Source organism: Rhinatrema bivittatum, chromosome 2 (assembly GCF_901001135.1).
Source record: "Rhinatrema bivittatum chromosome 2, aRhiBiv1.1, whole genome shotgun sequence".
Classification (NCBI taxonomy): domain Eukaryota; kingdom Metazoa; phylum Chordata; class Amphibia; order Gymnophiona; family Rhinatrematidae; genus Rhinatrema; species Rhinatrema bivittatum.
The window spans coordinates 213,489,560-213,514,180 of NC_042616.1; the positions used below are offsets into that span (position 1 = coordinate 213,489,560).

General features: G+C 42.4%; 1 protein-coding gene across 6 annotated transcripts in view; it reads right to left on the bottom strand.

Annotated features, from left to right (window-relative positions):
• OSBPL3 (oxysterol binding protein like 3) overlaps window positions 1-24,621 on the bottom strand; it is a 261,110-nt gene that overhangs the window by 102,189 nt on the left and 134,300 nt on the right. For all 6 annotated transcript variants that reach the window (XM_029589131.1, XM_029589129.1, XM_029589130.1 and 3 more), the window contains one exon: window positions 19,244-19,499. In XM_029589131.1, coding sequence (XP_029444991.1) covers window positions 19,244-19,336 — 93 coding nt within the window. In that variant the 5' untranslated portion in view covers window positions 19,337-19,499. The remainder of the gene's footprint in view (window positions 1-19,243; window positions 19,500-24,621) is intronic.

Below are 24,621 nucleotides of genomic sequence, written 5' to 3' on the forward strand. Positions count from 1 at the left end.
ACCATTTTGTTCTAGGGAGACCTTTAGGTGTGGGATGGCACCCGTCCTGAGAGAAGAGAGAACTGCTAAGCTGGTAAATTGGGGGATTTGAGTGGTGGGGAAAGTAGCAGGATGAGGGGGTGGGGGGAAGAAGGAGTAATGTTGAGAGAAGAGGGAGGGGGATCGGGTAAGGGAGGGGGATAAAGTCCTGAGCTGCCACCTTGCATATACGGTTTCTGTTCATAATCTTTGTGTGGTTGTAACTCTGGAAATATATATTTTCTCAGGGAATTCAATTAATTTTACTCAGTGCTTAGGGGTAACATATAATCAGAGTTCTTGGGGTGGCATCAGGAGGGTGGATGTAAACCAAAAATTCTGTAAAATGATTACTGAAGTAAATTCTGTTTCTTGGGATGTTGCTGGTATGGGCTCTCCTATTAAGAGGAAGAAAATAACTCAATAGATTAAAGAGCAGTGTGGTAATGTTGCAAGAAACGCACTTGACTGACACTGAGCACCAAAAATTGAGAAGGAGAGAATATAGCCAAATATTACTCTCCTCTGGGTCATTAAGCGTAATGGTAGGACTATTCTAATTCATAAAATGTCTTTTTTTTTTTAAAGAAAAATCTTGTCATGATGAGAAGGGGAGATATATCATCGTAAAAGAATATAAATGCCATATTGGATCAGACCAAGGGTTCATCAAGTCCAGTATCCTGTTTTCAACAGTGGACAATCCAAGTCACAAGTATCTGGCAAGTTCTCAAACATTAGATAAATCCCAAGCTACTATTGCTTATTAATTACCATAATAGCAGTTTATGGATTTAACCTCTAGAATCATATCCAAACCTTTTGTAACCCAGTTACACTAACTGCTGAAACCACATCCTCTGGCAATGAATTCCAAAGCTTAACTATGCACTGAGTGAAAAAGAATTTTCTTCAATTTGTTTTAAAGGAGCTACTTGCTAACTTCAGGGAGTGCCCCCTGGTCCTTCTGTTATCTGAGAAAGTAAATAACCAATTTACATTAACTTGTTCAAGTCCTTTCATTATTTGATGGACTTCTATCATATCCCCCCTCAGTCTTCTTCAAACTAAACAGCCCTAACTTCTTTAGCCTTTCCTCATATTGCAGCCATTCCATGCCCCATATCATTATGGTCGCCCTTTTCTACACTTTCTCCAGTGCAGCTATATCCTTTCTGAGATGCAGTGATCAGAATTGCACACAGTATTCAAGGTGCGGTCTCACCATGGAGAGATACAGAGGCATTATGACATCCTCAGTTTTATTTTCCATTCTCTTCCTAATAATTCCTAACATTCTGTTTGCTTTTTTGACTGCCGCAGCACACTGGGCCAACAATTTCAATGCATTATCCACTATGACACCTAGAACTCTTTCCTGGGTGGTAGCTCCTAAAAGGGAACCTAACATCGTGTAACTGCAGCATGGGTTATTTTTCCCTATATGCATCACCTTGCACTTGTCCACATTAAATTTCATCTGCCATTTGGAAATAATCTTCCAGTCTCACAAGGTCCTCCTGCAATTCATCACAATTCGCTTGAGATTTTAACTACTCTGCATAATTTTGTGTCATCTGCAAATTTGATCCCTTCACTCATCGTACCCCTTTCCAGATCATTTATAAATATATTAAAAAGCAACGGTCCAAGTACAGATCACTAAGGAACTCCGCTGTTTATCTTTTTTCCACTATGAAAACAGACCATTTAATCCTACTCTCTGTTTCCTGTCTTTTAACCAGTTTGTAATCCACAAAAGGACATCGCCTCCTATCCCATGACTTTTTAGTTTTCTTAGAAGCCTTGCATGCGGGACTTTGTCGAATGCCTTCTGGAAATCCAAATATACCACATCTACCGGTTCACTTTTGTCCACATGTTTATTCACCCCTTCAAAAAAATGTAGGAGATTTGTGAGGCAAGACTTCCCTTGGGTAAATCCATGCTGGCTGTATCCCATCAAACCTTGTCTATCTAAATGTTTTGTGATTTTATTCTTCATAACAGCTTCCTCGATTTCTCCCAGCACTGTTTCCAGGGATGATCCAGGTCTCTAGTTTCCTGGATCATCCCTGGATACCTTTTAAAATATTTATTTATTTGCTTTTATATACAGACATTCTTTGGGGTATATCACATCGGTTTACACGTTAACGCAGAGAATAGTAAGACTAAGGTGTCTTATTACTTTTTACATTGTAACGGAGGCAGAACAGCAATTAATATGGTTACATTTTAACTGAAAGGAACATTGTAATGGAAGTAACTCAACTAATATAATTACTTTTTGGAAGAAGGCAACAAGAATTTTTACATATAGAGGTTACATTGGAAGATGGCCAATCTTCAGGTACATCGGATGATTTTAATGTGTCGCGCCCGGTCGCAGACGGCTGCGCCCTCTATTGCTCACCTTTTTCCTGCCTGACTCAGTTCCTTTTGGGAAGATGGCTGCCTCCGCTTCTCCACGCCGACCCCTCTGGTATCCCCGGTCTGGCATGGGCGATTGGTTCACCATCTTTCTCCCGGAATCACCTAGGGTGCGCGCGCAGCCCTGTCCTTTACGTGTGTCATGGCAGGAACCTTGGGGGCATCCCTACCGCATGACATCACAAGCTCTGGAATTTAAACTCCATTCACGATTCCTAATACAAGTTAGCAAGGAATCCTCCATGCTGATCTCTCTACGTTACCAGACACTCCTGCTCTGTGTACTTTCACTCCAGGACGACTTAGGCACCTGCTCCACAGGGGCCTCGCTCCTCTACACCCTCCGGGGTTATCTACCACCTATAAGGACACCTAAGGTACCCGCTCCTCGGGGGCCTTATTTCGTCCCGGACCTCCTCTCCTCGGGGGTTCTCTCCTGCTACAACTGCCTGCATCAGAGTGAGTACTACCGCTCCAGTTCTGTCTCTGCATTGTCTCATCTCTCTCTTCATAGATCCTCAGCCTACCCCACACCACGGACCACTACCGGATCTACTCCACTGACCTTTCCATTTAGGCCTGGGTTCTCAGCCTACCCCGCTTTCCAGACCACTACCGGACCCATCTCCCTCTCGGGACCTGGTGAGACTGTGGAGCTGCCTTTTCCACTCTGCAGCCTTCTGACAGAACATTGCCATCAGACATCTCCTCTGCTGGCTAGGATCATTACCCGTTCCTCGGGTTACCATCTACGTTGCAGTATAATAAAAACTAACTTCTCTGTGTCCATCTCTGCTCAGGAGCTAGCCTATTGCTGCAAGTCCACACAGGATGGAGCCCTGTGGGAGGTGCCATCTCTTGCAACGACCAAGGGCCCACGTCTCAATGTCCAAAGTACAACATAATGACAGGTTACAAATTTTTACTAAGAGTTCAGAAATTTCATTTTTTAGTTCTTTCAGAACCCTGGGGTGTATACCATCAGGTCCAGGTGATTTACTACTCTTCAGTTTGCCAATCAGGCCTACCACATCTTCCAGGTTCACCGTGATTTGGTGCATTTGATCAGAATCATCACCCATGAAAACCTTCTCCAGAACGGGTCTCTCTCCAACATCCTCTTCAGTAAACACTGAAGCAAAGAAATTGTTTAATCTTTCTGCGATGGCCTTATCTTCTCTAAGTGCCCCTTAGAGTGCCCCTGCAAGGGAGTTGGTTGGACTGTTGGATGATCAACCTCTTGATCATCCAACAGTCCAACCGACTCCCTTGCAGGCTTTCTGCTTCGAATATGATTTTAAAAGTTTTTATTGTGAGTTTTTTGCCTCTATGGCCAACTTCTTTTCAATTTTTCTCTTAGCCTGTCTTATCAATTTCTTACATTTAACTTGCTAATGCTTAATCCTATTTTCTTCTGAAGGATCCTTCTTCCAATTTTTGAATGAAGATCTTTTGGCTAAAATAGCCTCTTTCACCTCATCTTTTAACCATGCCGGTAATAGTTTTGCTTTCCTTACACCATTCTTCTTAATGCATGGAATATATCTGGTCTATATTTTAGAGTTATTTGTTTTTTTTGTTAAACAATGTCCATGCCTGTTGTACACTTTTACCTTTGTAGCTGCAACTTTGGGGGGTTTTTTTTCTATTTTTCTCATTTTATCAAAGTTTCCCTTTTGAAAGTTTAGCGCTAGAGCCGTGCATTTACTTACTGTCCCCATTCCAGTCATTAATACAAATTTGATCATATGAATACTATTGCCAAGCGGCCCCACCACCGTTACCTCTCTCCCCAAATCCTGTGCTCCCCTGAGAATTAGATCTAAAATTGCTCCCTCTCTCATCAGTTCATGAACCAATTGCTCCATAAAACTGCTAGAGAGATAAAGTCCAGGAACTTTATCTCTCTAGCATGCCCTGATGTTTCATTTACCCAGTCAATATTGGGGTAATTGAAATCTAGTAACAATCACGTTGTGTCAAAAAATGTTCATATTGTTGTAAGTTTCCCATATGCTTTGTATAACAATTTTTATAGTGAATTTTAGGACCTTCATACCGTCCACGGTGAACAAGCGCAAACTTATATTGCCACCATTATGGGTCTTTTTTTAATCATCAGTCCAAACAACATTTCTTGTGGTTAAATTTTTCTTGTTATTTTGAAAACTTTTTCATAAAAGTTCAAAGAACGGTTCTTCCCTTTTGCTTAAGCCGATGAGGTTCCAGAGTCTGGAGTCCAAGTCCGACGTGAACATGTTTCGCTGAGCCGCTGCCTCAGGGACTTCTCAGGACAACTCGTTGAGCACTGCTCTGAATTCTCTGGATGCTCGTATTGTGGAAGATTTCTATATTTGTTCTATTCAGTAGAGGTCCATTTTATTTCTTCAGACGTGTCACCATTTCCTTGCTTCAGCTAAACGGTCGTTTGTCATTGGACAAATCAATATGTTTATATATTAGGTAATTGATATCTCCCATTATTACTGCACTACCAATTTGGTTAGCTTCCCTAATTTCTCTTAGCATTTCACTGTCAGTCTCACCATTTTGGCCAGGTGGACGGTAGTATACTTCTGTCACTATTGTCTTCCCTGACACACAAGGGATTTCTACCCATAAAGATTTGATTGTACATTTAGTCTCATGCAGGATCTTTATCCTGTTGGACTCTATGCCATCCCGGACATAAAGCGCCACACCGCCTCCCGGGTGCTCGTCTCTGTCATTGCGATATAATTTGTATCCAGGTATAGCATTATCCCATTGGTTATCCTCCTTCCACCATGTCTCTGATATGCCAATTAAGTCTGTCATCATTCACTATTATACACTCAATTCTCCCATCTTACTTCTCGGACTTCTGGCATTAGTATACAAACATTTCAAAGTGTGATTTTTGTTTATATTAACATTCTGCTTTTCAGTTGTCAGGGATAAATTGGAATCTTTTAATGCAGTTGAGTTTTTAATTATAGGCACTTTGACTACTTTTGTTATTAGTGGAACTTCTCTGTTGGGATCCCCTTACTCTAATGCTTCATTAGTATCCTTTGAAGATACCTCCCTCCGAACCTTGCGCTGCTGAGCGACTGTCGGCTTTCCCCTTTGTTCTAGTTTAAAAGCTGCTCTATCTCCTTATTAAACGTTAGCACCAGCAGCCTAGTTCCACCCTGGTTCAGGTGGAGCCCATCCCTTCGGAAAAAACTCCCCCTTCCCCAAAAGGTTCCCCAGTTCCTTACAAAACTGAATCCCTCTTCCTTGCACCATCATCTCATCCACACACAGACTCCGGAGCTCTGCCTGTCTCTGGGGACCCATGTGTAGAACAGGGAGCATTTCAGAGAATGCTCCCTGGAGGTTCTGGATTTCAGCTTTCTACCTAAGAACCTACATTTGGCTTCCAGAACCTCCCTCCCACATTTGCCTATGTCGTTGGTGCCCACATGTACCACGACAGCAGGCTCCTCCCCAGCACTATCTAAAATCCTATATAGGTGATGCGTGAGGTCCGCCACCTTCACACTAGGTAGGCATGTTACCAGGCGATCCTCACACCCACCAGTCAGCCATCTACATTCCTAATAATCGAATCACCAACTATGACAGCCAACCTGACCCTTCCCCTCCTTGGCAGAAGCCCTGGGAGACATCATTGGTGCGAGAGGACAATGCACCACCTGGAGAGCAAGTCCTTGCTACAGGATCATTCCCTGCTGCACCAGGTTGATGCTCTCCGATCATGAGACCTTCCTCCTCCAAGGCAGCACCAGGGCTGCCAGATTGGAGATGGGACTTGGCTACTATGTCCCTGAAGGTCTCATCTATATACCTCTCTGTCTGCCTCAGCTCCTCCATGTCTGCCACTCTAGCCTCCAGAGATCAGACTCGCGTGCACACAAACAACTTCTCACCAGTGGGTAAAAAATCATACATGTGACATAATGCAAAAGACTGGGAGTCCCCCCTCTTGCTGCTGGACTGCTGCCTTCTTCTTAAATTTGTTTAGTTCCTAGTTAAGTTTTAGGTTGCTATGGGTATAGGATTGCCTACAATTAGGGACCTTTAAATGTATTAGGGTATTTACTATATATCTGGTAGTAACCTACAAGGGAATGATCAAAGTTTGGAGAAGGTATGGAGAATTTCTGAGTTTAAGCTAAAAGGATGATTTTTAAAATTTTTATTTTAAGTGTGAAAGTGGCACCTGCCTATAAATTAAAGCAAGATACATTTGTAATCAGTTCATGATGGCTTTATGCTCCTAATTGTTACTCCCACTCTTTTTTTTACAACACTGATCACACAACTATCAGAGCTTAGCTCTGTTCCAGTGATATTGGATGGGGATTATAATTGTGTGAGAGATATTCTGCTAGATAAATGTTCTGAAGCAAAGGTCCCCAAGCTATATCCAGACGAAAAAAAAATCCATTTCTATGTGATAATCTTAATTTATTAGACATCTGGAGAGTTCTACATATACACTATACCAAGGAACTTTATTCTAAATCATGAATAGATTATATTCTATTGTCACCTGGCTTGTTTGATCAAGTCATCATGGTTAAATTGATCATTTTAGACCATTACCCAGTTCTACATGAGCCATCTTGCAAAGAACATCATGCTCTTTTGGGAACTGGCATATGCCAGGTTGGTTGAGTAGTGACTTGAATTTTAAATTATTCTTAGCAGTAAGTGGCAACAATTTGCATCCACTAATGCTCAACACTCAGCCGATCTGGCACTATTTTGGAAAAAAGCTAAGGCTGTACTCAGGGATTAAATTATGAGTTATCTGGCTGCTAAAAAAAAAGAAAAGAAAAGAAATAAAGATATTTTAGATCTGGAAAAAAGTTATATTATAGAACACAAATGAATCATTCTCAGAACAAGGATTGGTATATTCTGTTTAGACACTCAGCAGATCTTAAGTTATCTTATTCATTAAAGGGCCACAGGAGCCCTGTTTGCATTTGAGCACAATCGTTTTAGATATGGCAATAATTCTGGGCGCATGCTTGCTAACTTGGCTAAAGCTCAGTCACCCTCTAAATTTATTGGGGCATTATGGATGATAGGAATAAGAGATTTCCAATACAGTGGAAATTATGAAGGTATTTTGTAATTTTTACCAACAACTATATACAAAGGTGCCTATTAATGAGGTAAAGATGAAAAAGTATTTCAGTTGAGTTTCACTCCCTCAACTTACTGAAGATGATTTATTGAGGTTAAATAATTTGGGTTTTCTCCGTTGAATTTGTTCTAACGCTGTGAGAGCGTGCAGATAGTCCCTAACTGCTATGGAGACGGAAAATACCGAAGAGCTACACTTCCTGCAGGTGTATATGTACTAGAGGCTGACGCCAGATTGAAATCTGATCCGTCTCCAACTGCTATCAGGAGTACACTATACCCATTGGTCCTGAGTCCATCTGCTACACTCTAGGAAAAATCCTATTACAGAACAGGAGATCGGCCAAATTATTCAGGACTTATCACATCAGGATCAGTTCATATAGTCCTGTTTCATTACTAAATCTCCTGATATATTCCAAGGTGATAGCTAATCATTTAAAGTTGATTATTCCGGGTTTGATTTCCCCAGAGCAAACAGTTTATGTATGGGAGAAAATCAACCATGAATATATGTAGACTTTTGTTGGCTTTGGAGATATGTAAGAAGGTAAAACCCAGAGATACAATGGTGGCGAGTTTTGATGTGGAGAAGGCCTTTCAGGGAGTGTTGTGGGGTTTTCTCTGCGTCATACTGGAAAAATTTGGTTTTATGGGTTCTGTAAAATCAGCTATTCAGTTGCTTTATTTAAACCCCACAGCCTTTATCTTACTTAATAGGTCTTCATCAGAGAATTCTGTTTTGAGGAGAGGAACCTGTCAAGGATATCCTATCTCCATTTATATTTATTCTCACTTTAGAGCCCCTGATTCACAGAATAAGAGAGGACAATAGTATAATGGGTGTTAGTTCAGGGAACTATGACGTGAAACTGAGGTTTCCTGATGAAACATTAATGACACTGATTAAGGTGAGGTCCACATTGCCTTTAGTAATGAATATAATAGGCAATTATGGTACTTCTTCCTGAGTTGAAACTTAATTTGTCTAAAGCAGAAGTGTTAGATATAGAAAGTCATTTATTTATTTATTTAAGTTCTTTTAATATACCGATGCTCAAGACCAAGTCTTATCGTACCGGTTTACAATGGAACAAGGGGAAACCATTTAACAACTGTATAGAAGATAAAGTTACATTAAACAGGGAGCAAAAAACATGGGCTTTGGAAGACAGGAAAGATATCAAAATATTATAACTGGAGAGTACTGAAAGTAGTCATCAACAAAAACAATTAAGTAGCGAGACAAATAAAGGTTAACAAAAGGTTAAAGAATTCGGCTGGTGATTTATCATAGGCAATTATTAGGAATAAAATTTCCTGTGAAAGGGAGGAACAGGGGAGGTAAGCCGGGGGGGAGGGAGGAGATAGGGAGTGGGTAGGAAGGTGAAAGAGACAATATTGGTTGATAGAGGCTCTATCAACCGTAAGCTTGGACGAACAGCCAGGTTTTCAGTTTCTTTCTGAACGATAGATGGCATTGTTCCTGACGTATATCTGGGGGGAGAGAATTCCAATGGAGCGGACCCGCTGTCGAAAATGCTCGTTTATGGATGGAGTTGTGGACCAAGAATTTGCTTGGGGGAGCCTGGAGAGAGCCTTTGTATGTGGATCTGATCAGCCTTGTGGAAGCATGAAGTTCGAGGGGGATGGAGAGTTGGAGTGAGGATTGCTGGTAGACAGATTTGTGAATGATAGTAAGAGTCTTGAAGAGTATTCTATAGTGGATTGGTAGCCAGTGTAGGATTTTTAGAATTGGTGTGATGTGGTCTTTACGACGCGAGTTAGTAAGAATCCTGGCTGCTGCGTTTTGCAGCATCTGTAGAGGTTTAGTAGAAGAGGCGGGTAGACCGAGTAGTAATGCGTTGCAGTAGTCAATCTTTGAAAACAGTATGGCTTGAAGAACTGAACGGAAATCATCGAAGTGTAGGAGTGGTCTTAGTTGTTTTAGGACCTGTAGCTTAAAGAAACATTCTTTGGTATTGATGAACGTTTTGAAGTTCAATCTGGAGTCTAGGGTGGCCCCAAGGTTTCTCACCTGGCTGGCTAGTGGTATAGTTTCGTTGTTGGCTATGGGGTTACTGTCGCTGGGGGAGATGACGAGGAGTTCTGTTTTGGACGTATTGAGAACCAGGTTCAGACTCGATAGAAGGAGATTGATGGAATGCAGACAATTGTTCCAAAAGTTTAGTGTAGTGGAGATGGGGTCCGATTTTGGGATTAGTATCTGCACATCATCAGCATATATGTAGTGGGTGAGGTTAAGGGTATTGAGTAATTGGCATAACGAAAGTAGATAAATATTAAACAGGGTAGGAGAGAGTGATGAGCCTTGTGGTACTCCTTGATTAGAAGGGACTGGGTGGGATTCTTTATCATTTATTTTAACTTTGTAGTGCCTGTTGGAAAGAAAGGATTTGAACCAGAGAAGTGAAGAGCCGGAAATGCCTATTTCCTTTAGATGGTTGATGAGAATTGAATGATTTACAGTGTCAAACGCAGCTGAGATGTCGAGGAGAGCTAGAAGGTAAGACTGGCCTTTGTCAAGGCCCATCAGGATGTTGTCTGTTAATGAAAGAAGGAGAGATTCTGTGTTTAGGCGTTTCCTGAATCCAAATTGAGAAGGGTAGAGAATATTGTGAGAGTCAAGGTAGTCTGTGAGTCTGATGTTAACTAGCTTTTCCATTAGCTTGGCTATGAAAGGTAAGTTTGCAATGGGGTGGAAATTTCCGGGGTTGGCTGGGTCCAGGTTGGGTTTCTTCAATAGAGGGTTCAGGGAAGCAATTTTTAATGAGTCAGGGACAGTACCTTGAATGAGGAAGCAATTAATGATGTCGGCCAGAGGTTTAGCAATGGTATTGGGAACAGTGAGAAGGAGTTTGGTAGGTATTTGGTCCAATGGGTGTGATGAAGGCTTCATATTCTTGATTATCGATTCGATTTCCAAGGATGATGTGGGTTCGAAGGATTCTAGTTTCTGTATGTGGATAGTAGGGGAGTAATTAAGGCTAGGTGGTGGTAGGGTATTTGAAGAAGGGTTGGAAGTTGCCAGTGGAGCCAGTAAATTTTTAATTTTGTTATCGAAGAAGATTGCCAGTTCTGTTGATTTGTTTTGGGCTTCCTCTTCCGGGATGGAGGGGGGAGCAGGGCTGGTAAGAGCTGCAACGTATGAGAAAAGAGTTTTTGGGTTGTAAAGGAAGCCGTGTATTTTTTTGGCGTAGAAAGGTGCATGGCCTGATTTTCCTTTATTACGGGCTGAAAATACCATAAAATATTTAGGCATTAAAATTCTCTGCAGTCTGGATAGGTGGTATCAGTTTAACATTCTCCCAATCATAAGGGATTTCACAAGAAACTTGAAAGTTGGAAACATTTACCTTTGTCTTTAATGGGACGCATAGCTCTCCTTAAATAGTTCCACTGATTCTAGTGAAAAAAGATATAAAACTAATCCACAAGTTGTGTTCCCAATTTTTCTTGAGATGAAAGTGGTCTGGGTTTTTCCAATTTACATTTATACAACATGGCTTGTATAATACAAAACATTAAGGAAGGAGTAGCCTAGTGGTTAGAGCAGTGGGCTATGAACCAGGAGACAAGGGTTCAAGTCCCACTGTTGCTCTTTGTGACCTTGGGCAAGTCACTTTACCCTCCATTACCTCAGGTACAAACTTAAGATTGTGAGCCCTCTGGGGATAGGGAAATACCTACAGTACCTGAATGTAATCTGCTTTGAAGTGCTGAAAAAAGTTTGAAAAGCAGAATATAAAAATCTAAATAAAATAAATAAAAATAATTTAAGGAATCCTTTGATTGTAATGAGGGAAGATTTTGTTAATCCTTAGAGTCTCTTTTCTATTACATACCACACTATCTTCTCTGCCGACTCACATTTCTCAATCCTTACTGAAAAGGTCTGTTAAAAAGGGGTGGAATTTCCTTAGAGGACTTTTAAGATTACATAGGGGAAGATTCTTTTGCCTACTTCTCCAAGGCAATCCACAATTTCCCTCAGTTTTAGTAAATAAGAAATTTCACACACTGCAACAACTCAGCATTGTGGATTTACAACCTTTTATTGATTTACAATCAGGGGCAATATACTCCTTTGGTTTTTGTTGTCCAAATTATGCTTTCAGAAAAAGGACTTCCTTACTTATTTACAGTTACATAGTTATATTAAATCACTGAAGTGTTCAGATGACAGAGGGTTTATGAATGTGCTTTTCAATGTTTGATATACCTATTTGGGAAAAATAGGGTTTCTGTTTCAAGAATGTATACAAACCTCCATAACAATTCTCAATATTTTGTATTACAATCTTTAGTGGATGTGTGGTCTCAGGATATACGATGTAGTTTAAGAGATGATATATATATGCATGTGACATTTTAGTAGGGAGAGCTGTGAACAAAATAATATTCAGAGAATTGCATTTTCAAATTGTCATTTTCAAATTGCCTAGTAAGGCATTTGTGGCAAAAATTATTGATTCTGACAAGTGTCTTAAATGTTTGCAGTCTTCTGCATCATTTTTACATTGTTTATGGGAGTGTCAGGTGGTGAAATCCTTTTGGCAGACTTTACTACAATTTTTTACTTCAACAATTAGGGACTTATTCACATAGGGGCAGATTTTCAAAGGGGTACACGCGTAAGATACGCACGTACCCCACGAAAACCTGCCCCAAGCTCCCCCTGCGCGCGCCAAGCCTATGTGGAATAGGCTCGGCAGCGCGCGCAAGTCCTGGGGCTTTCCTGGGGGGGGGAGGGGAGAGCGTGTCACGGCCGGCGTGTCATCGGGGAGGCGTTCCGGGGGCGGGGCCGTAGGCATGGTTCCGGCCCAGGGGCATTTTGAGGGCGTGGCCGAGGCCTCCAAAACAGCTCCCGGGACGGGGAATTGCGCGCCAGCAGCTGGCAGGTGTAACTTTTATAATAAAGGTAGGGGGAGGTTTAGATAGGGCTGTGGGCTGGGTTAGGGAGGGGAAGGTGGGGGGAGGCAGAAAGAAAGTTCCCTTCGAGGCCGCTCCGATTTCGGAGCGGCCTCGGAGGGAACAGAGGCAGGCTGCGCGGCTCGGCGTGCGCAGGCTGCCGATTTTGCGCAGCCTTGCGCATGCCGACCCCAGATTTTAAAAGATATGCGCGGCTACGCGCGTATCTATTAAAATCCGGCGTACTCTTGTTTACGCCAGGCGCACATACTTTTTTAAAATCTGCCCCATAGACTGCTTCTTTTTGTTCATCAAGCCATGTTGACCCAAAGCATGGATTGAAAAATGTGTCTAAGCTCCTCCTTGTTAAGATGTGTTTGTTAGCACCAAACTTATTTTAGTAAAATGGTTGGATAGTACAAATTCCGATTTTGTCACTTGGGGATCTTCTATGTTGGAACGTAAATCAGTAGGAGACATTTTAGACTAAGAAGCAACTTCTACATCATCAAACGTGGACTGGATTTTTGACTTCTCTGCCAATGCATCTATGTGCCAAATTGGTTCCAATCAAATTTTGAGGAATCTGTATACAACATATGAACATGGATTTAAAGTGAGGCTTCTTTCATGGTTCCAAGTTTTTGGGTACTTGCCAGGTTCTTATGGCCTGGATTGGCCACTGTTGGAAACAGGATGCTGGGCTTGATGGACCCTTGGTCTGACCCAGTATGGCATTTTCTTATGCTCTTATGTCCATCTATATAACAATTAATCTTTCAAGTCCTTACTAAGCAATATGTTTAATCACATTGCTAGTGTTTTGTGACTTTTTGTTCTAGAATCTCATTGTGTTGCAAGATATGGCAGCACAATCTAAGCTCTTTATGTCTGTAAATTCAGCTTGGGGTATGGAGAGGGGAATGGTTTAAGGGTTAAAAAAATGTAATTGGGTTGATGCTATTGTTTCTTTGCATCTTGTCTGTTTAAAAAAAAAAATGGATGATTACCTTAAGGAGTGGTTAGTTGGATGGGAAGTCTAGGAGACGTAGAAGAGCAGTGGGCAAAACTAAAAAGGAGATATTGTAAGTACAACTAACCTTTATGTTAGAAAAGTAAATAAATATAAGAGGAAAAAGCCATTATGGTTTTCTAAAAAAATTAGCTGAAAAGGTAAGGGGAAATAAAAGATTAGCCTTCACAAACTATAAGGAATCTGAGAAAGAGGATAACGGGAGACAATATATGGAAAAGCTAAGAGGTATTAAGAAAGTAGTCAGGAATGCAAAATGGAAAAAAAAATAGCAAATATAGTATATATATGTTAGGGATAGGAGGAAGCACAAAAGTGGCATTGTGGGACTCGGAGGAAAAGGGGAGAATATGTGGCGGCTGATAAGGAGACAACAGAACTGAAACACAGAAAAGTGAGGGCAGAAAAGACTTATTTTATTAGGCCTATCTAGACTGCCCATCCACACCAACTATTTTTCGCTCCATAAGACGCACCTGACCATAAGACGCACCTAGGATTCAGAGGGGGAAAATTTAAAAAAAAAAATTGTGCTAAACCGGCTCTGCGTCTGGGCGTCTTATGGAGCAAATTAGGGGAGTGCATAGTTTTTTTTTTCTCCCCATTTTGTTTTCGGGTCTGGGGAGGGCCATTTCGGTCCACTCCCCAGATCAGAAAACTTTTCTTTCTGTGGGAACCCCCAAACCCCCCCCCCCCCATCCCAACCCTTTAAATTAACAACCTCCACCCCCCTGACCCCCCAAGACCTGCCGAATTAATTTCCTGCAACCCCCCACCCTCCTGACCCCCCCAAGACCTGCCGAATTAATTTCCTGCAACCCCCCACTCTCCTGACCCCCCCAAGACCTGCCAAACGTCCCTGGTGGTCCAGCGGGGGTCCAGGAGCGGTCCGGGAACGATCTCCTGGGCGTGAGCCTTCGGCTGCCAGTAAACAAAATGGCGCCGACGGCCCTATGCCCTCACTATGTCACTGAGACCGACCGCTGCTATTGGTCGGTCTCAGTGACATAGTGAGGGCATAGAGCCGTCGGCGCCATTTTGTTTACTGGCAGCCGACGCCCACACCCAGGAGATCATTTCCGGACCCCCGCTGGACCACTAGGGACGTTTAGCAGGTCTTGGGGGGGTCAGGAGGGTGGGGTGTTGCAGGAAATTAATTTGTCAGGTCTTGGGGGGGGGGGTTGTAGGAAATTAAGTCGGCAGGTCTTGGGGGAGTCGGGGGGGGGGGGGGGTTGTTAGATTTTTGTTTGGTTTTTTTTTTATATTCGCTCCATAAGACGCACATACATTTTCCCCCCACCTTTGGGGGGAAAAAAGTTCGTCTTATGGAGCGAAAAATACGGTAATTCAGCTTTACAATCCCTACCACTTTCTGAGATCCCCTGTGTTTATCGCATGCTTTAACAAATATTTCTGTTTCATGTTCCCTGAACAAAGGCCAGGAGCAGGACCACAGAACATGGACATAAGGGTAAACCTCAAATCATTTTCCAAAAAGTGTGTTCGTGAGGAGCTAGCCAAAATAAAAGTATATAACGTAATGGGGCCGGATGGGATACATCTAAGCGTATTAAGGACACTTAGAGAAGTTCTGGCAGCAACACTGGCTGATCTTTCTTTCAATGCTTCTTTAGAGTTAGGAGTAGTTCTGGAGAACTGGAGACTGGCGTATGTAGTTCCTCTTTACAAAAGAGGAAGTAAGGAGGAAGCTAGGAACGACAAGCTGATTAGTCTGACCTCTGTGGTAAATAAATAAATGGAATCGCTGTTTAAAAAAAAAAAAAAGGGAAGAGTGCAGTTTCTGAAACCAAATGAATCACAAGATCAGAGGCACTGTGGTTTTATCAGAGGTAGATCTTGTCAGATGAATCTGATCAATTTTCTTTGATTGGGTGCCCAGAGGGTTGGATAAGGGAAGAATTTGAGATGTAGTAACCTTATTTCAATAAAGCCCTTGACATAGTTCCACCCTAAAGTGAATGACTAGGTTAGAAAGTGATTGAATAGAAGATGACAAGGAGTCGTGGTAAATACAGTTCACTCTGAGGAAAGGGGCATTACTAGTGGTGTGTCCTAGGGATCAGTCCTTGGACCGGTTCTTTTCATATTTTCATAAGAGATATTTAGGAAGTACTTTTTTCATATTTTCATAAGGGATATTTAGGAAGTACTTTCGAGGAAAGATTTATCTTTTTCGCAGATGACACCAAAATCTGCAAAAGGGGTGGACATACAGGAAGGTGTGGAGACTATGAGGAGGAATATAGCGAAGCTTGAGGCATGGTCTAGAGTCTGGCAGTTAAGATTTAATGCATTTGGGCTGCAAAATCCCAAGGGAGTGGTACAGTCTAAACTAGGGTGAAATTCTTCTAGGCACGAAACAAGATCCGGGGGTGATCGTATCATAAGGTAACCAATCAAGTAGATATGGTGACGGCAAAAGCCAGAAAGATGCCTGTGGGGCCTAGCATGAAGAATGGTCACCAGCAAATTGCTCCTTTATAAGTCCCTGGTGAGACCTCATTTGGAATACTGTGTACAATTCTGGAGACCGCACCTTCGAAAGGATTTAAAAATCAGATGGGACTCTGTCCAGAGGTTGGTTCTCCATTCTAAAGCACAAGGATCTTAAAGATCTAAACATGTATACTGTGGAGGAAAGGGGGATAGGGAAGTTATGAAAGACATTTAAATACCTTCAAGTTATCAATGAACAGGAGGCAGGCCTCTTTCAACAGAAAAGAGGTTCTAGAATGAGAGCTCATGGGATCAGGGTGAAAGGGAGAAGACTCAGGAATAATCTAAGGAAATATTTATTTACAGAAAGGGTGGTGGATACATGAAATAGTCTTTCCGCTAGGTGGTGGCGACCAGGACAGTATCTGAATTCAAGAAAGGATGGCACATGCTCAGGGGAGGGATCTCTGGATTGTTGAACTGAATAGTCCGGGAAGATGGGCAGACTAGATAGGCTATATGAGTTTTCAGCTGTTCATTTTTATGTTCTAAGACACTTCTATAAACCACCTCCCCCACCCACGTCAGTCTTGCAAGCTGAGAAAATGCACTCACCCCAGGAGAGCAGGCGAATGCATCTTCAAAACTGAAGAAAAATTACTTGAAGCAACTACTTATTTTCCCCCCACCACTTTAAAGATAATACATTTCAGAGATTGAATCTTACACAAAACCATCTTGATAAATTGCACCATGCAGTGATCCAGAAGATCAGCATCTCTTCTCTACTGGCAATGCACAAGAAGCCGCTCTTTAACCCTGGATCCTAGTCACCAAATCTTCTACAGTTTTAAGCCTATTGCAAAATTACGCATAAATTAATCCAAATGAATCTGCACCAGACTGTCCACCCCAGTGCAAACGATGCACAGTCTGCTCTCTTTTGGCACATTAAAGTTTAAAAAAAAAAAAAAAAAAATCGCTTCTAAACACCAGCCCGACTGATAAAATAATAAAAGCAAACACTGCTCAAGATTTCACTGCGGCGACATGTTCAAATGCATATTAAAAGGTTTCCTTAAGTCCAAGGCAGAACGTACAGAAGATGATGGCAAAGGGGAGGCTGCTTTCAGGCTCCGTGTACGAGGCGTGAGTCACTGGACCTGAATCGTTGATGGGTCCAAACAGTGCTCTAGACTTCACTGATCCGACAGCAAGAAGCCATCCATAAAAATTGAAATTTTGCTAGGTAAAGAGAGAAAAATACAGCTTGGAAAGAATTTTTGCACAGCTACTTTTGTCAAAAAGTTTATTGTTGTAAATGGCCCGAGCTGAACCACTGCAAGTTCAAAACTCCCAGACAGCAACAACAACTAGGGGTGATTAACCTCCAAAATTTAATTTCAGTTCGTTTCTGAGTTTTGGGGGGGGGGGGGGGGATTTTACACACCACGTTTTGTTTAATGTTCATTTCAGTTCGATTCATTAACCAAACAAACAAATATTTAAATGAAAATGAAATAGGGCATTCTCCCCCTCCACCAAAAAAAACCCAAACTGCTGGTGCTGGGGCCCTCCCCAGCCCCCACTTACCCCTTTCTATGGGATCCTATACTGAGAAAAGGATAGGATGAATGCTAATTTGCCTGCTACCCCGCTGGCATCTCTTGAAAACGGAGCTGGCTGGCCCTGAAACTTGCACGATAGTGATGTCACTATGGCGCCCATCTTAGGCTAACTGGGGCCATATTTAAAGGGCCACCAGTGGGGGCAGGAGGCAAGTGAACATCCCACCTAGCCCTCTCTTGATACAGGACCCCATGGAAAGGAAAGAGAAGGCACCAGCTGGGCTCGGCTCAGCTCATCCCACTCCAGCTAGGGTAGCACCGGGCCCCAGCTAATTGGAAAAGGCTTTGAGAAGGCTCAGACCAGCAAAGGTTTTTTTTGTTTTTTAAATAAAGTATATTCAAATTAAAACCAACCAAAAAGATTCATTGATTTTTCTTTCGCTCCATCTTGAAAACAAAATAGTAAATGTCAATGGCTTTTCCTATTTTGTTTCAAATGAAAGCACATCCCTGGTAAGAACATCAAAAGGAATGGGCATCCACGGAACTATTCCTAAATTAATTTGAGTTTATTTAAACAATGCAACATCCTCTTACACTTGCAGGTCCTGTCTCTGAATCTCTGAGGGACCTTTACTCACTAAGGAAGTGTTTCCTAACCTTTTGAAGCCCAAGGCACATCCACATTATCCAAAATTTTGTGTGGCACACCAGTCTCCATGGGGCAGGCAATACAGACATGGAGAGGACCCGTATGGTCAAAAGAAGAGCAAGGGATGCACTGAACGCCTCACCAGTCTTGCTTTCAAATTTTAAAACAAAGGGAGAAAGGGGGCAAAGACACACAAACTCGGCACAGTGGGTCTGTTCCCTCTATGTACAAGTACAGGAGAAGGGAGAAGTTGACACGAGGTGGGCAACCGGCTAAGTCAGTTACCTTGGCTGTTGCACGTGGCTGCCAGAGCTCCTTCACTGCTGCTGCTCCCAACACTCAGAATGAGTCACATCCAGTGCTCAGGGCACAATCTATCTGTGGCCGATGTAATAAAACCTGTGGTAAGGTCAGTGCAGCTTATTACATCAGCCCCTCGGACTCAATCAACTTGGGGATAAGTCAGTGCCTGGAAGAACAGAACTGGAGAAGCTTGTTGGGGGGGGGGGGGGAGATGAGGGGGTACTGTCTATACTGCATATGCCAAACAAAGTGAAGCCTCGTCTCCATGCCCTGCATGCTGCCCATTAATTACCTCCCCCAGGGTTCATGCTGTAGCTAAGAAGAGACATGCATGATTACAAGTGTGCTCAGAAAGGAGCTCCTATATGCTTAAGAGCCACTACTAGTGCCTCTTGGTGCCGTGAGGCGCTGAGAGCGGAGCCCAGGTGAAGGCCTGGATCTGGTGACTTTTCTGTGGCCACCCCCTGCTCAGGTCTGAAGGCACACCAACGTGCCTGGCACAGTGACGGGGAAACACTGCACTCACTAGGGAGCTGGAAACGCAAATCACCGAGACTTAAGCGTCTTGCTTGCACTGTTATAAACCTGTAGTTTTCCACGCCAAATTCACTCCCTCCTCCCCCCCGAGCGCATGCTCCTACCAAACCGTGCCCCACTGTTTCATTCTACTCAGTAAGAAAGGTTCATGAAAGGTGTGTGCTCTACCTGCCGACTTCCTTGCTTGGAGGAGCAGCTGCTTGTGCTTCTCGAGGGCGACAGCATCTTCTGGGACACTCCCAGGTTTTTTTCATCGCTCATGCTAGGTTCTTTAATTTTTTTCCTGCCCCTTCCCCCTTCCTTAGTTTGAGTCCCAGTCAAACCATCAGAAACGGGCTAGAAATACAGCAGGTCGAGCAGAGATTCTTCATTCCTGTTTGAGGCACAGTAAATGCACGCGGCACTTCAAGTCCTGGAAACAAATCTGAAATGAAAAAAAGAAAAAGAAAAATCTCATGTTATCAACTTTGTCCTGCTAAGATTTCATCAATTAAGCAGCAATAGATTTATGAGGGCAGCACTTTCTGGCAGTCAAACACCCTGGCGAGAGATTTCAGAGCACTGGCAGGGGTTTTGTTTAAATTCACATAAAGCTGAGAAAAGATTTTTTTTTCTTTAATCTAAAAGCCATTTCAGAACCAGCAAAATGAACACTTCATTTACTTCAGCAGTGCAATAAGAGTGGCATGGACATAAAACAGAATATTTGATAGGGGCCAGTTACAACACAGAATTGCTACGGCAGCACTTTACACCCAGCTTGGGAGGATCATAATGCAGAGTACTCGAGTAAAAAAAAAAAAAAAAAAGAGTGCCGTGTAATTAGATGCCTTACATCTTTAGATTAAAGAGAAACAAAACTGATTTTGCTAGTTACCTGCATACATACTGTAAATGTCAATCAGGTTTCATTTGCCCAGCAACAGAAAGTCTTATTATTCAATAGTACTATTAATCACTTCTATAGCACTGCAAGACCTACGCAGCACTGGACAAACCGCATGCGAGTCTGCAAATTCCACTGAGCAAGACCTACGCACAGGGGAAAACAGATTTTGGGAATTTTATTTATTAAGAAAATGGCTAAAACCAATACGGCAGTGAGCGTGACAATCAGGGATTAAGATTTAAAAACTGCCTCAAAAAGGAGGGATTTTAGTAAGGATCTGAATAAGGTCAGAGGGAGCATGGTGCATCAGTTCAGGAAGTCTATTCCAATCATATGGAACATCCCGGTGGAAAGCGTGGAGTCGGGAATTGGCAATAGGGGAGAAAGGCATAGATAGCAGTCACTTGCCTGATGAGTGGCGTGCACTAGGAGGGGTATAGGGAGAAGAGAGAGGAAAGGCAGAGGGGAGCTACAGAGTGAAGGCTCTTGTAGGTGAATAAGAGGAGCTTGGACTGTATTTGGAAATGACTTGGGCAGAGGGGCTCCATGGTTGTAGTGACTATTGCAAAAGATAAGTCATGCAGCTGAATTTTGGATAGGCTGTAGTGGGGAGAGAGATGGTTCACTGGGAGCCCTTTGAGGGGCAGGAGGGGGATGACAGCAATGATAAGGGTTTTGGTATTGAGTTCAGAATGGACAGGACAGATTTTGGTGGCAAACTAGAGCTCTATATGTGCCAGAGATGATTTAGAGCAGGGATGGCCAACTGCAGTCCTCATGAGCCACAATCAGACCAAGTTTTTAAGATATCCAACAATGAATGTGCATAAGATAGATATGTGTACAATGGAAGCAGTGCATGCGAATCTCTCTCATGCATATTTATTATTATAGATATCCTGAAAACCTGGTCTGTTTGTGGCTCTTGAGGATCAGAGATGAGCACCCGTAACTTAGAGTCAAACTGGCACCAAAGATGAAGCGAGGCAGGGTGGTAGGAATAAATTGCATTCGAAGGGACAAAAAGGAGAAATAGGAAGACAAGACTGGTGCCAGAGGAAAGCAAGGAACCCAGCTGAGTTTATATCATTTTTACATCAGCTATGGCACTCAGCTGGAGTAGCAGTCTGGTGCTTAGAGCAGCAGGCTGAGAAGTTCAAATTCCGCTGACGCTCCCTGTGACCTCGGGCAAATCATATCACCCTCTATTTCGTCAGGTACAAATTTAGATTTCAAGCCCTCTGGGGATAGGGAAAGACATACAGTACCTGAATTGTAAGCTGCTTTGAAGTGCCACGAAAGGCAGAATATAAATAAATTAATTTTTCTGTAGTTTGGTTTCGCTGAGAAGGATCAGCTCTCTGCTTCTGTTTGAGATGTATCTATGAGAGTACATATGGCTGTATGAGCTTGGTGTGGGGGTGACAGGGATGTAAATCCCATGTATTCTAACTTCAGTAGGCATATTGGAACAGGAAACCTGCATTTTTGAGCAACTGAGTACTTCAGAAACCAGAGCATTACGCTAAAGATACAAAGAATATGCTCTGGCAATGCCAGATGACTATATTATAAGTAAAGGATACATTCCCACTGGGGGTACTATGTGAGAGTGAGGCTACAAAAGAACATTAGACTTTCCACACTGGGTCAGACCAAAGGTCTATCAAGTCCAATATCCTGGGTTGGCCACAAGTACCTGGCAGGATCCCAAAGGGTAGAGAGATTTCATGCAGCTTATCCCAGGGATAAGCAGTGGTTTTCTGCGACTCCACCTTAATAATGATTTATGGATTTTTCCTTCAGAAACTTGTCCAAACCTTTTATAAATGCAGCTGCAGCAACACCTTTCACCACATCCTCTGGCAATGAATTCCAGAGTTTAATTATGCATTGAGTAAAAAAATATTTTCTCTTATTAGTTCTAAACGTATCACCTAGTAACTTCATTATGTGACCCCTGATCTTTGTATTCTTTGAATGAGTAAACTGATTAACTTTGCTCATGCCACTCCACCAATTTTACAGGCCTCTATCATAACTCCCCTCAGCCATCTCTTTTCCAAGCTGAAAAGTCCTAACCTCTTCAGCCTTTCCTCAAAAGGGAATCTTGCCAACTCTTATCATTTTGGTCACTCTTTTCTTTACCTTTCCTAATTTTGCTATTTTTTTTTCAGATGTGGTGATCAGAATTGCACACAATACTCAAGGTAAGATTGCACCATGGAGCGATACAGAGGCATTATGATATTCTCTGTTTTATTCTCCATTCCTTTCCTGATAATCCCTAGCATTCTATTTGTTTTCTTGGCTGCTGCTGCTGCACACTGAGCAGAAGATTTCAATGTGTTATCAACAATGACACCTAGATCCTTTTCCTGAATGGTGACTCCTAATGTGGAACCTTGCATAGTGTAGTTATAAATTTGGTTACTCTTCCCCAAGTGTATCAATTTGCATTTGTCCACATTAAATTTAATTTGCCATGTGCATACCCAGTCTCACAGCTTTGCAAGGTCCTCTTGCAATTTGACAACTTTGAATAATTTTGTGTCATCAGGAAATCTGATCACCTCACTCGCTCCCATTTCCAGGTCATTTATAAATATATCAAAAAAGCAGTGGTCCCAGAACAGCTGCCTGGGGCACTCACTAATTCACCTTTGGGAAAAAGATTACCATTTAGCCTACTCTCTTGTTTTTTTTTAACCAGTTCACAATCCTCAATAGGACACTGCCCCCAAGCCTATGACTTCTTAAGCAATTAAAAAGTCTCTCATAAGGGACTTAGTCAAAGGCTTTCTGGAAATCCAGATACACTATATCAACTGGCTCACCTTTATCCACATGTTTATTTACACTCTCAAAAAAAGGTAGCAGATTGGTGAGACAAGACTTCCCTTGGCTAAATCCATCTTGGCTTTGTCCCATTAAACTATACCTATCTATATGTTCAGCAATTTTTGTTCTTTATGATAGTTTCTACCATTTTGCCTGGCACAGATGTCAGACTCACTGATCTGTAGTTTCCTGGATCACCCCTTGATCCCTTTTCACATATTGGTGTTACATTGGCAACCCTCCAGTTTTCAGGTGCCATAGACTGTTTTAATGATTGTGGACCTATCAGTAATTTGTAAACTATTTCATTTTCAATTCTTTCAGGACTCTGGGATGTATACCATCTGGTCCAGGTGATTTGTTACTCTTTGGTTTGCCAATTGCCCCATTACATCTTCCAGGTACACTGAGATTTGTTTCAGTTCTGCTGAATCATCACCTTTGAATATCATTTCTAGTAAGGGTCTCTCTCATATCTTCCTCAGTGAAGTTTCTCTGCTATGGCTTTGTCATCCCTATGTGTACCTTTTACCCCTTGATCATCTAATGGTCTCAAAGTCTGTTTCCATCCCACAAGACATCTGCTTTGTCGCTTAGCACAGACATTCATATTAATACAGGGAGCCTAGGTAGTCACGTGGGAAGAAGGATTATATGGATGTAGCAACACTGGCAATTTTGATAGAATGAAGTGGAGAGAGATGGCTCGCTGGGAGAACTGTGAGGAGTAGGTTGTAATAGTCTAAGGGAGAGGAGATGAGTGGGTGGATAAGTAATGTGTTCAGAAAGGAAGATATGGATTTTGGTGATGTTATTGAGAAAGAAATGCCATGTTTTAGGAGAGAGAGAGAGAGAGAGAGAGAGAAGTTGAAGATGGGGACTGTGAGGATTACAATGTTATCCACAGAAATAGAGAAAGGAATAAGAGGTGAAGTGTGTTGGGGGGGGGGGAGGGGGAGATAAGGAGCTCTGTCTTGGCCATGTTGAGTTTAAAGTGGCAGTGGAACATTCAGGCAACAATGTCAGACAGGCAGGCAAAGATCTGGGACTGGAATCCTGATGAAATTTCTGAAATAGTGAGGTCAATTGGGAATAATCAGCACAAAGTTGGTACTGAAAGCCATGAAAGGAAATCAGAGCACCAAGGGAATTAATATATAGGGAGAAGAGAGCCCAGGACAGAACCCTGAAACACACCAATTGATGGTGGAATTGCAGTAGAGGAGGCTACGCCAAAGGAAACACTAAGGGGCAGATTTTATAAATCTACGCGCGCGCACTTTTGTTCGCGCATCAGGCGCAAACAAAAGTATGCCGGATTTCAATAGATATGCGCATAACCGCGTGTATCTGTTAAAATCCAGGGTCAGCGCGCAGAAGGCTGCCCAAAATCGGCAGCTTGCACGCGCCGAGCTGCGCAGCCTGCCTCCGTTCCCTCCACCACCACCCCCGCACCTTCCCCTCTCTTCCCTACCTAAACCCCCCCACACACACACACACCTTTGTTGCACAAGTTACGCCTGCCCAAGGAAATTCAGGAAAACTGAGGCTCATAGTGGCTTTTCCTTTCTTCAGATGTTGTGACCCAACATGACTATTCATCAGACATCTTATGCTTTCCTTTCTTGTGCATGTGTTCTCTCCTAAGTTTGTCCTGACCCTATGTTTGGTCCTTGGTGCAGTTTATCATGCAACATTCTAGTTTTTTTAGCTCAAATATTCCTCCATTTTCCTTTCAGTGTGTTTACATGGTTTTACTTGTTTTTTGCTTTAGTCTCAATTTTGTTTGAGATTGTTTCTTATTTAATTATGTAGT